Below are 14,755 nucleotides of genomic sequence, written 5' to 3' on the forward strand. Positions count from 1 at the left end.
TGTACAAACTAAAAGAACATGCCAGACCTCCTGTACCCTTAAACTAATTTCTGCAGTACCTCACCAGTGTGAAGTGTACATCATTTATAAGACGAAAAAACCTATACCGTTTCGAAAAAAAATGCACTTAGTCTTACTAAGATCGTTCTCAAGGGTGTTACTTTTGAGAACGATCTTAGTTAGACTCACACAGTTTTTCTTCTCTTGCACAAATGTATTTGAACCTTGTTCCTTACTCGTCTCTTAAAACACTATAGTTGGAAAATCATAACTTACTCGTAATGTATTCTTATTTATTTCTCCAGCGTGCAGAGAAATCGAAGATATAGAACTACAGACAACTTTTACTTTATAAAGTCACCCTCTGTATAAATATAGCATTTACTTACTTGGTATTCATGATACAAATAAATTGTTTAAAAAGCACGTAAAATATATTATAGCTTTAAGTGAGTTGGTACCAACACGAGTTGTCCATACTGTGCTCAATAAACAGCTAATATTAAGGTTTTGTGAAAGTCACAAACTAGTCTGAAATTTTCTATCCGATAGGCTTTGAATACTAATGGTTCGCTTCGTGTCACGCACTCCGTGTGCCATCCAATTATTTCAGGTAAAGCCTGAATTGCTATGAAACATGCAATTGTATGGACATTGTCATACATTGCAGTTATATGATAGTTATTAGCAATACATATATATATAATTGATAATGTCCGCCCACATGAATCTCTGTCTGTCCTATGGTTGACTGACAGAAAATGTCTCTAGGTCTTTAATCCGCCATGCCAAAATAAATAAAAGCCAAAATATTGATATATATTAGAACTTTTTTCTGTAAAACAAAATATTGATTGTTAGAATTTTCTGAAACGGCCTACCCAATTGTGGTTCGGTTTTCAGTAAAATATTACGGTAAGCTTTAAAATTTTGTGTCTTTGTATACCAATCGGTTTATAAACAAAAAACATTTCTTGTAAAATACTGACAATTGAGACAAAGTTACTAGTATCAATATGGGGTGAACAATAACTGGAGTGGGTGTAGATAAAGAACATAAGCGATAATATAATAATTGTGTCTACTTTACTAGAGTAGCAGACTTGGCACAGCGTTATTACACAGTTCTCTGCTGTCTACTCGCTGATTGATCAAAGTATGATATAAAGCGGCATAATTCGTAGGTATCCGTTTCCGAAATAATTTACAAGTACAACATATTTTTTCATGTCTTCATAATTTACAGATTAAAAATTTTAAAAATTGAGTTTTAGTGGAATGGTTTGTAATACTTATGGTGATAAAAGTAAAACGAATATTGTAACACGAATTTATTAAATAAAAACAACAGTATTTTTCATGGCTTATAGATACTAGGTATTCACGCTGATGAAAAAGTAATACTAATACCAATACTTATAAGAGAACACTAAGTGTTTTATTTTCCTCTTGAATACTGCTAATTGGCAATTTGTTTTATTTATTGTAGTTCAATCTGGTGGTTATTTTTATTAAACTGTTTGATCCCTTTCATTTCATTAAGCTGGTCCAATGACTCAGGCGCTATCTGCGAATCTTTCCGCCAGTCCCTGGATTTCACATCGTTATGTCAAGAGAACCTTAGATTCCCCAATCCCTGCAGTTGTGAGGCCAGTGATGATTAAATATCTTCTTTTGTGGATACCAATTATTAAATTTTATTACAAAAACGGAACTTTTCGCTTGTTCATCATATTTACTTGTTGAAATATTTTTCATTTATAAAGCTTTGAACAATTGTACCGTCAAGAATTCTTTTAATAATATAACTTGGAAATTAAAGTTAACTGAAGGCCTATTTTTTATTATTATATACCATTAGAGAGTTATATAATTACATAATTGTTCTATTGTGTAAACCTAAATCACATAACAGTTATTACAAAACAGTAATAGTTACAATGTTTCACTTGTAGCATGCTTCATGCCGACCAAGATGTTATTTCGTCAATTCCTAGTAATTACACTAACTATACAGATATCAAACAATACATATACATTATGCGTAATTACCTATATTTATTAATTAACACAATAAGTAATACCTTATACAAATAAAGGGAAATTCAATAGACAAAACAAATAGGCTCACAATTAGCGAATGGAAATTAGGCAAAGGCTCGTGGGAAATTAGATAAAGTGTTACCTGTTTTGTTGATACCTACATTTATTATATAGATAATGTAGATATGTGATGTATATTTAGATATTTAGTCGAATAGGAGAAATCCTTAGAGAGTAATTAAATTAATTATTGATTTATAATGTTTTATACGCGTAGATTATACACACGCATACACACACACACACGCACTCACACACATAGGCCCACCCTTCTCAATGGTATTCCAACATTCTCTTTCCACAACTGTGTACTCTCTACTTTATTAATTTGCCTACTATTTTTTTCGTTTTTTTTTCTTTATATCTCTAAACGTTGTATAATTATAATTTATTTAGTGTAGTATAAGCATCATAATTTGTTTAACTTATATAAATTTTCGGTTGGGGGCCTGGTGATCTGTATTACAGGTTATGCCTATCTCAGACACCAGCTCCTCACAGCAAATCGATTAAAATAATAAATTTAAGTATTTTACTATAAAAAATACTACATGTATTGTTGCCATCATGTTTGTGAGGAGAAATAAATAAATCATATTATTATTATTATTATTATTATATATTTTTTATACTACAATCATTGCCATCAACAAGCATCTATGGATTACGAAAAATATGAGTTTTTTAATCAATATCTATATATGTAGATGATTTTTTTATAATCTAATTTATTATGTTCAAACCAATCCAAACATTACGACCCAGAAATATTATCATTTTCTTTTCGTTAAATATTTATTTCTCAATAGCCTAAAAAATGACAGCGAGAGAAAAGTACATACAAAACAGTATTACTTATATCGAGCTTATTTATAACTGGTATCTTATAAATTGTATGTAAAATTAATGTATTTCATAATATGTAAACTATTTAACGTAACAAAGTCAAAATTAAATCTTACCTGCATGCCAAAATATTTGTCCCTTAACTCAATAATTTAGGTTTGAGGTATAGAAGCTTAGTAGATGAACCAACCCTCGAAACCGCAACCTCATGTAGCTTTTGTAAACCCTTTGAAGCTTAATTCATACATTTAAAAATAGCTCGGTGTAAAATTTAATTTTGGACTCATCTAACTGAAATCAATATATATATATTGATTGATATTTTATAAAAAAAATACGAATACGGGCTCCAAAGAAATAAATTAAAGGTTCTAAATTTAATTAAATAGATTTTTAAACACACACTTTTAATTTTAATATTTCAAAGATACACAGATGTCCTGAATAATTTCATACCTCTTTATTTCTGTATTAGTTTAACGATACAAAAATAAAAAGAAAGAGATGAGCAAAAAGAAAACATATATACTTGTTGTCCCCGATTTCAAGCTTATGAATCTACTACGTACTATATAATATTTATATATGTATATGTACTTACGTTTTTTAATAGTATGTAAAAAGACCTTCAAAATATAAAAGTAAATATAAAAAAATATGAAAATCTTAAGCGTGATTATGTGAATATTGCTAGATTTAATAAACGTCTTCAAGAGAATGCATATATCGGAATTTACAAGCTGGCTACAGAGCGGATTTATATTTATGTAATCGTTAGAAAGAAAACATCAAATTTTCAGAGAATGTTCAAATTAAATTTATTATTATTCTAAGTCGAAACTGTTTTCTACGATGTTGACACAGTCACTTATCTGAAGAAATACGAAATAGCGATAGGGACCCATTTCGTATTTCTGTATCTTCGACGATATCGTACAAACCTTTTGAATTGCCTCGGGTAAGCAATTGAATCAATCAATTTACGTAAGTGAGTAAAGCAGATAAGTGTGTTCTTAAAAACTTCAAATGCCAATTCCTACCTAAACCTAAATTAACCAACAAGTATTCCATTTTATAATGCTTACAGTGAACTAGATCGAATCAGAAATGAGGAGATCCGCAGAAGAACCAGAGTGACCGACATAGCCCAAAGAATTGCGACTCTGAAGTGGCAATGGGCAAGGCACATAGCTCATAGGACAGATGGCCCTTGGGGCAGTAAAGTCCTCGAGTGGCGACCACGGACTGGAAGACGCAGCGTGGGAAGGCCTCCAGCAAGGTGGACCGACGATCTGGTCAAGATCACTGGAAGGCATTGGATGCGAGCAGCGCAGGACATCGTCGTAGAGATCTTTGCGAGAGGCCTTTGTTCAGCATTGGACGTCTTCCGGGCTGAGATGATGATGATGATGACAGTGAAGTAGCAGTTTATTAGCACACTCTAGTGTGATTACTCGCATATTTGTATTGGTTTGAGTGTTTCCTATGTATATTATTACAGTTGTCTAATACAGACACTCCTCGTATTACGGCATGTTAGGTTCTCAAAATACACGACGTAAGTCGAGACATATGTATTTTTTCATATGCTTATATGTAAAACTCAAGAGTTAGGATCAAAAATAAAAAAAATTACAAGTTTTGGTAACACTGATAGGCTACAGAAATATCATTATTAACGTTTAAACTTCTCTCAAAATTAAGATCATCCTATGCCATAAATCGAAACAATTGACATATGCTTGAGCAATAGTGTCAAAACATTGTTCGACGTAACTTGAAACGAGGTAAGTCGAGGACTGCCTGTACTCATAACTTAAGCTCTGCTGACCGTGAAACCAGATGGCACTGTGGTAATTGTCCAAGATTATTTAAACAAAAATATACAAACATTTGTATTCATAAATTGTTTCGTGTAACTTTTGAGATCTATGTGAATTGTGGCTTATTATTATATCCTTTTACATCACTTATTTCTATACGCACATTTTGTTGGGTATATTGAAATCTGATGTGGTATTGGTTTCTCCATCACCGAAAAGACCGTTAAAATATAGGTAGATAGAAAGTAGTAGAAAACAACTAGACTACAATGCTATCAATCATTCTCTCTTATGTAAATCGTACTTATATTATTAAGGATTCATATTAGCATTTGTAATTCAAACAATAACTACTGTACGTATCTGTGTAAACATAATAATTGGTTGTATGTATAGGTAGATTATTATGTCCACATACATGATTAATGACGATAATACTGAAGAATTTCATGGCCATGGGTTTCCTACACCCGACGTACACCTAAGAGATAATGAGTTCAAATCTCGCCGGCACCAAAAACAATACGTGCTAATTATTTTTCTGAAAGATACACTGATAATAAACAAAAAATTAATTAAAAAAAAAACCCGCTTGCTGCCATTTAGGGTTCAAATATATTCAGCGAACTGTGGGCGTGGTAAGCGCTGTGGTGACAACGACGACATAACAAAACAACAACAACTGTATAAAACTATATAAAAAAGAAAATCATAGTCTAAATTAAATACATTGAATAAATTAAATATAGTTCTTTACGAACCAATTCAACACAAATAAAAAACCATCTCAATAAACATAAATTTAATCTAAACATTCTCTGCTAAACCGGGCGTAAACTGAAAGCGCGGAAGCAGTATGTGATGCTAAATAATGCTAATTGATATATACATACATATATCTAATTATCCCAACAGATACCATCATGAAGGTATATTAATTTATGTATTACCTTTCTTTTGTCTATTACAGTGTAATAAAACAAATAACTTTGAACATAACGAGACATTTATTTCTTTGGATTCTAAAAAAGTTTTTTGTCAGCAAACCATTCAAGTTGTCAGCTTCGTTAACAATTCGCGTTATTCACGAGGGATAAAGTTATACGAAATTCACCCCGGGGTGGAGATTAAAATATATATATAAGTCTAGGCCGATTCAGATAGGACACGCTTTCCTTTTTAATATACAATTGAATTTGATGTACGTAAATACTTTTTATAAATAAGTATGTATTTTGTGGTCATTTTTTCTATATAAATATATGAAGATTAGCAATCTCTTTATGACTTATTGATTCTCAAGAATTGACGTATGATTTCATGATATCCTTCATAGTTGTTATCAATAGGCATGGTTATTATTTTCTGTCATATAGCATCTTCATTTGAAGAGTATCTCTCACCCTTCTTTAATATATAGCAATGAAATTACAGAGGCGAACACCTTAAACTTATGAAGTTATTAAGTATTATTTTACCTAATAATCTAAAATAAATAATAGGTCATAATCATACCTTCACGCATAAGCAGGACGAACATATATTAATAATGAAAATATAAATATGTATTTTTTGATGGTACACAATTAATAAGACGGTTACATAATTTGCATCTGTATAAATGCTATTTCAGTCTGTTCATGAGCGTACACAAGGAGGAATAAGGAACTCACTGCGCCTCCCTGATTCCTTCTGGTCCTTGCATCTCAGCAAGCACCCCATCTGAATTTTTTTTTAAAAACAAACCCAATGTCAAATCACACTCAATATCTGACTTGCCCCTCATTCTCAGGCCATGAAGGAAATCTACCTTGTCTCTTTCTGGGCCCAATCAATGTCCCATAGTTTTACATAAAATAAACAACACAAAAATTAGTATCCCAATTAAATTTACGAAACTTTTCTATTTTTGTCTCTAAGTCAGGGAAGCAACTTATTAATTAGGAAATCACAAAATTAGATTTCCGTATTTTAAGAAAGTTTAAGACCGTTGTAGATGTTTCCTGAATACTCATTTAGTTCAAACTCATTTCACTTGTTTGGCATGACATGCCTACTAAATAACAAAACTTCAAGTAAGTATCTAAGATATTAATGAACGAAGTTGGGTGAGCCTTCATAACAAACTCCTAAATACACATAGAAAGATTCTTATTTTAATAACTTATTTAAATATTTATTACAATTTAAAAATATATATCTTTTAGACTATTTTTATATGGATTATTCTGATATTTTTTGTAAATGCATAAGACTTACGTCATTCTATATATGACATTGATTTTCATACATTAATCAAGTATTCTGAATGTTGATTTCATATAATGCGGTCACACTCACTTTATAGTTTCACATCCCACAGTATTCTCGCATTCTTTAATAAGAAAAGCTCACCAGACAAGGATACAATATCTAAAATCTACATTTATATCAATAATTTTGATTTTGTAATGAAGAAATCAAACTCCTAAATAACAGCAGCAATTTGAGAATTTTTTTAACTGTTTGGAAGGTTGATATAAAATAATATAGGCTTACTTCCGGATGCTCATAAATTAATAAACAGGGTTATGAGCACCTGGGCGAAGGTAGTGTTGGCCACTAAAGGATTATAAAACATTTGTTATTCTTATGGTTAAGGAAATTAGTCTGGATTGAATTACTACAAAGACAGAAGAGAGGGAAGGGGGGATTTATTAATAGGTATTGGTAGCGATACAGGTAGGTGCCGATCTGAGGTCCGATATGAGGTCGATCTTTACGTTGTCCCTCTAGTGATAATTCCTTGTCAATTTGCCACGATGGACTAACTGAACAGACTTCATTCTCATCCTTTCATCCTTCTCTGGTACCGATAGCGCATGGGGATGTATCATTCCATATTTATCCATAAAAAATAGCAGTAAAATAAACAAAAATACCATAGTATTGTACCTACATAGATAGTGATGTAACGCCATTGTTTCAGCTGTTCGACGGCGATGCTATGTGCGTCCATCATGACAGACCACTGGGAGCACGTGGTGTGGGAACATGCAGCTCTTGTCGCCTTAGCCAACACCTCCAATACTGCATTGCAGTGGCTGCTCGATGAGAAAGTTGCTAAGGTATATATGAAAATAATAACTGTACTTAGACAGAATTCTGTTTATTGGTATAAAGAAATAAAAAAGATACAGGTGGGTTTGATCAGAGACATTGTAAACTGTTGCTGTGGTGAACGCAATAATTGATATGGTCACATTTCGATGAGTATATTTTGAATCCGACTTGACAGGGGGAAACCTACTATCGTCTCTCGAATTATTTTCTTATGTCGGCCAGATTTGAATTCTCCGGTGTAAGTCAGGGTAGTAAATCACTGGGCCACAACGCTCTACTCTTGTTTATTAGTAGAAAAGTTATATAAGCGATTCAGTAGTTCCAAAGTTCTTTCTTAGGATAATTCACTGATGAAACAAAATGCAGAAACGTATGTTCCCCAAATACGAGTTTATTAAGTTACCATATTCAAAATAGAGCTCACGCACTAAAATAGTAGCTTAGATAAACGAACTTTTCAAACAATGTTACGTGATAAAGTTCTACTGCCTCTTAAGAACAGTTGCAAAACTTCTCAAGCCAACTGTAGGTAGGTACTTATTCTTCGTAGTATATAACGCCGCCAACTCTATTTTGTTTCAGTGAAACATTTATACTTGACAATTCTCCTTACAGAATCTGTATAATATATGCGTATATATCTGATTCTTAATTTTGTATAATGATGGCCTTGGTGTTCTAGCGGTTTAGCACACCGCTTTACTTCCGATGATCGCGAATTTGATTCCCCGCACGGTGCAAGCATTTCTATTCATGGTTCTATTATTGTTTTTATCGTTCTGGCCGTTTTCTATGTATTTTATGTATGTATTTTATAAAAAAAAACCGTGGGACTAGATAGCGCTGTGGAAATTGTCTAGAGTTATTTATTTATTATAAAGTTGAAGGGTTTGTTTAAATTAACGTGTTAATTTTTGAAACTATCTCTGAAAACTTCTTTTAATAATTTACTCCCTAATGCTTGTAAAGGTTATAGGTAATTTAACATGAGGATAATATAACGAAAATAAAAAAACGACTAAAAAATATAAAGTGATAATGAACAGGCGAGCGGAAACGGAGGACGGCGCCATTTCCTTTAAAAAAGTTGCGAATGAAATCGCAAGACTGGAACTTTATAAAAGATAATTGAACTTGAACAGAATGGTTATTCAGAGAGGGAATGCCGCTAGTGCCTTGGGAATACTAGCGCGATGTGGCACGTTGTAAAATAATGATTACAATCTATAATATTGCCATATTATTACATAACTGGTATTATGTATAAATCAAATAAGGTTGAAGAGAAAATAGCAATGTACAGACAATTTAACATATTATACTGCACACTGGTGTCACTGAAAACCAGCATATTCCCATAGGACGTGCCGTAAATCTGAATAAACCCATTTTGTTGATTTACAATGTTTTGTTTCTTTTAATTTATGTTTTACTTGGTTTTTATAAAATTGTTAGACTATATTATATATAACCTTTATATAAAATAGAAGGGTGTGTTGCAGTGATTCACAACTGCGTGGTAATGGTAAAATGATTTCTGTAATAAAAATCATTCCTTGCTTATAAAATTTTTTATTACTTTCACGATGAAAAGACGAAATTGTTCAATTTAATTAGATATTGGTTGGTATACTAATTCCATAAATATAAAATTGCCGATTTCCAATTCACATTATAAATTTGTAATTTACTATGAAATTACATCAATATTTAAATATTATGTTTAGAACAACGTCTTTGTTTATTGCCTAATTACATAAATTAGAGTGTTATTAATTTCTCAGACCATTCCCGGAATATTCAAAGACGGGCTCAGTAAACAGAAACCGTCGTTGTATAGCAAAATGCACAGTTCAGGGTCTGCTAACTTTTATCAGATCACCTTGACCAGTAGACCCTTGCATGCAATACGCTTAATCAATGCTACAATCATATAACTACACATGTAGACTTCTACAATACTGTATTGTGTTAGTGAACTCCTTCACTAACACTTATTGAAGACAGTTATATAAAAGCTTTGAGATAAACAAAAAACTACTACAATGAAATCCTACAAAAATTGAAGAACTTGAAATTGGATTTACAGATTGGAGTATGTAGGTGCCAGAATTAATAAATTTTTATATACTAAAATGTAATTAGAGACGTATAAATAGGTATGAAAATGTATAAAACTATATATAGGTAGTAATATAAAGTATAAAAAATGCAAAATGTGTAAGTGCAATGTTAAGAGTTTTAAATAGGAAAACAAGAAAGTAGATATGCAACTACGCTCCGCTACCCAACACTTAATTAAAAACTTAGTTTCTGTTGCTGTAAATGTGGTTTAAAATCTTTTTTAAATTTATAGTTTGTAAAGCAGATGGATTTTTGTCAATGTTACATTTATTTAATTATCTATTAAAGATAGATTTCTATTTAATTTAGCTGATAATATACCTACAAATGATGTAATATAGGTATTAATAATGTACCTATAGATACACTTCGGACAGTATACAAACTTACATAACATTGTACTTACAATACAACTTATTACAAATATGTTTAATAATATACTCGTTAGTTATTTGGTGAGATAATCGTGGCACAATGGTTTGCTGCTCTAACTTATTAGCTTCAAGAAGTCATGAGTTAAAATCTGGTTCTTGCACAAAAATTAAAAAAATTATATGTACCTAAATTAGTATTTCTAAATATTCCATCTTTGATAACAGTTGTATGTTAATATAATTAGTATTCATTAATTAGGTGAATATCATGTATAGGTACTTTATATAAATAAGAGATCTTTGTTAAGTCAGTTTCTTGTTTCTTTTTAAAATTCAGTAGCCACTTATATAAGTTGTATAAGTAATATTATTCAGTCTCCCGAAGTAATTTAATTTAGACAAGTAATCTACTAATGGATCGTATTGTACTATAGTAATTACTATTGTTATAATAGATATTTACCCCAGTTAATGTTGGAATTTAGTAACGAACACTTTGATGATTACCTCGGCTTACTTTAAAGCTAATTAGATGTCCTTTTGTATTTATATAATACAAACTTTGTTGTTGAAATAGAATAGAAGGTTTGTAATTGAAATTAACTCGTATGAATTAACTAATTGAATCACTGAACTATACAATTTAGTAATTAAATAATAGGTAGTCACGGTAGTCGTTCAATTATTACACTTATCATATCCTAATTAATAAACTATATCAACTTAATTATTATACGTACTACTTCCACCCACTTCCACATTACGATGGAAGTCGTTTTCCGTCAAAAACTACTACGTAGATCTTAATAAAATTTATATAGGACGAAATGGGAGATACCTCCTTTCAAATAAAAAAAAACTAAATTAGTTAACTAAAAAAAATCACAGTCATGAAAACATCCACTTTAAAGTTGTAGTCTGGAACTTTTTTGATTTTACACTGTGTATTAGTGTATCCTTTTACAAAGAATGAATTATAATGATGAAATAAATCATTTTTCGATGTATATGTATATACCCTCTTAGCTATCATTGGGTACATCCTAAAACAATTATTTTAGAAATCTAAATTCTAAATAAAAACAAAAACCTAAATAGTATATGAGGTTATGGCTAGCAATTGCGAGCTTATTAAGAATTAAATTCCAGAAAATGAACTTAAATATTTAAACTTAAATATTAAATATTTTCAATATTGTAACAAATATCAACTTAATGTGTGTGTGATATCGTTTAATTAATATTGAATTACAACAATTGGAAACAAAAATAATCTTTTATCACTACTTTTGAATAAATCAATAAATACTTTATAAGAAACAAAACACGCTTCTAAAGTAACTTATTGAAGTCGAATGATTAAATGATTACGTTAACATATTGCGAAAAATTACCAACAACGTAAAACGAAGGCTTTTCACCGTGGAAACCTGACAGATGGTTCTGCATTTCAATCGGTAGTCGACGCTGGTCGTATTCAGGTCAAGGCAACGAGGGTATGAAACAATAGTCTTTATGTAATCAGTTGAATGACCAAATAACTGCACCTCGATAATGCACGCGATTTTTAAGGGTTCACCACAACCGACGAACATAACCGGATATCTTTATTATAGACATTTAGTCGTAAAAGGTATATAAGAGTTTTTTTTAATGGATAGTATTGGAATGTTTCTCTCGCCTGCGTTAACGGATTACCCTGGCTTGTTGCCTGCCTGTCTTATCGTCTCCCCTGGTGTCCACCAGGGGAGAGGAGAAGACAGGCATAAGGTCAGGTCAGTTAAGCTGATGATGGTTTCCACGGGCAACCGCGTGAAGTTCAACCTGATATAGTACATTGCTTACAGTGGGGTTATTTGTCCACAACATTAACAATAGCATTCACCCCAGTATAACTACTTATATAAAAGTAGGTATATCCACGCCGAAAACTAATATTCTCAACGATTTTACCAACGAAGCAAAGAGGAAAATCCGATAAATTTTTACAAACTTCATACCGACGGCACGGTAACGTGATTTATTTTGTATAAAAACTTGAACATTTTTGCTTAGATCTCCATTTTGAATTCTACAAAAGTAGTAGGTATTACATATGCGTATATATGTATGTATAACGAACATTTTTGTTATCAAGAAAGTATGTAATAACTTATAATCTAATACTTAGTAACTTATTATTATTAGAAACTAATAATTATTCTTTTTTTTCAGATCGAAGACGCAAGTAACAGAAAAGGAGGAAGCACCTTTTTAGTACCAATGAACGGCGGAATTTGGACCATGTGCGTCTCTCTCGAAGGTATATATTTTACACAAAATACAAATCACAAAATACATGAAATCTATAAAAAAATATTTTGACTGCCACAACAAATACACGTAATATTTTAGTATTATAACTGGGAAAATAAGGTTGTTTGTTACGCTTTCACGACTTTACATGCCTTAATCGATCATGAAATCCGCCATACACGTAGTACTGGGATAAATAACTTTTTCCACTGACTACATTTTTAATACAATCGCAAACAGGGTTAGGGGGACGAAGTAAGGGGTCAATAGCGCGCGGCAACTATATTTGTCATCGCCATTATATTATAAGAGTACAATTAAACAAATTTTAATTGTAATTAAAAAATATTAAATTAATACTTTACAGTAATATATTATTATCCTCGTTGTTTTATAAGTTTACAAGTATCAATCATATTGCCAGCCTCGGTGGTCTAGCGATTTAGCGCATCGCTTTACTTCCGATGGTAGCGGGTTCGATTCCTCGCACCGTGCAAACATTTGTATTTATGAGTATGATTGTTTATATCGATCTAGATGTTTTCTATGTATAATGTATATATTTACAAAAAAAATAATATCTAAGTGTTTATATTAGTACCCATAACACAAGCTCTGGTAATTTATTTATATATTTACTAGCTGGCCCGACAAACGTTGTTTTGCCTTAATTAAAAAAAAAAATTAAGGGTGGACTACCCCTAACATTTAAAGGGATGAAAAATAGATGTTGGCCGATTCTCAGACCTACTCAATACGCTCACAAAATTTCATGAGAATCGGTCAAGCCGTTTCGGAGGAGTATGGGAACGAAAACTGTGACACAAGAATTTTATATATAAGATTAATACAATAACCGAGGACAGTTGACACGTCATCTAATCCCCAACTAAGCAGAGCTTATACAATCGGTACTAAACAAACATTGCGAATACTTAAATAAATATGAACATTATATATTTAGAAAATACAGGATTCAATACAAACATACGAGTAGGTACTCATGAATACAAATGTTAGTATCTTGCGAGAGTTGAGCCCTCGACTCAATGGTCGAGTACTTCAATGAGTAGGGTGTGCTAACTTTTATACGTATTCCTTAGGTAAAGGTACTTTTAAAGACATTAAATTTTTTCAACTTTGTACCTTTATCTTTATTTATCTGTATATTTATGACTAACTAGCTATATCCGCGACTTCGTCCGCGTGGAATTTAACTTTATTTTACTAAAATAAAAGTAGCCTAAGTTACTCCTTATTAATGTGCCAATAAAAGTCCCGTCAAAATCGGTCTAGTCCTTGAGATTACGCGGAACAAACAGACAGACAGACAGACAAAAATTGTAAAAAATGTTATTTTGGTGTATGTACCGCATTTATATTCATATTAATATAGTAAAAACGGTTATTTCAATATTACAAACAGACACTCCAATCTTATTTATATGTATAGATTTAATAACTTGTGGTACCTATTGTACGCGTGTATATTTGTAGATGACATCTATTGCATAATAAAGTATTTATACAATGCTATTTATTATTTTAGTAAATTAACCTTACTTAGACGGATGGCTAGTATTAAATAAAACTCTACTTCCAGAGGAAGAAGTGTCGATATTATCAAGAGCCGGCTTTCCAACACAACCACTGTGCACAAATTATTTAGCGAATAATGATGACGATGAACCGAGAGCTGACTGGCAACATCGTAAGTATATAACATATATGTACGTATATATATTTATTTTTAATGTAATTTGTATGGCAAACACGATGACGTCCACCTTTTTTTTTTACGTGGTGAAAATCTCCATAGATTCAACCACCCGTCTAGGGGAACAGGTGGGATATATGAGATTGTACTCACTTCTACCGCGTTGACGGTCCACCTAATGCGTTGTCGTCCAGAGGACCAATATAAATATATTCTGTAATTTCACTACCTATAACCGAAACACACCTTAGAAATCACGCTGGATGGCAGATAAAACAGGTAAGGCTGAGGTGAGTAGATCCACGCAGATTTTTTTTTCAGTCTAGCTATGTTAAAAAAATGGCTTTTATTATTATTTATCATTTGATATT

At 31.6% G+C, this 14,755-nt stretch overlaps 1 protein-coding gene across 1 annotated transcript in view; it reads left to right on the top strand.

The window, feature by feature from the left end:
- The window catches only part of LOC131843851 (uncharacterized), a 47,769-nt gene that overhangs the window by 26,050 nt on the left and 6,964 nt on the right, over positions 1-14,755 (top strand). The window contains exons 3-5 of the mRNA XM_059192608.1: positions 7,741-7,879; positions 12,587-12,674; positions 14,271-14,378. Of these exons, the coding sequence (XP_059048591.1) occupies positions 7,741-7,879; positions 12,587-12,674; positions 14,271-14,378 (335 nt within the window). The remainder of the gene's footprint in view (positions 1-7,740; positions 7,880-12,586; positions 12,675-14,270; positions 14,379-14,755) is intronic.

Source organism: Achroia grisella, unplaced genomic scaffold (genome assembly GCF_030625045.1).
Source record: "Achroia grisella isolate CSIRO2021 unplaced genomic scaffold, CSIRO_AGI_Agris_v1 utg352, whole genome shotgun sequence".
Taxonomy (NCBI): Eukaryota; Metazoa; Arthropoda; class Insecta; order Lepidoptera; family Pyralidae; genus Achroia; species Achroia grisella.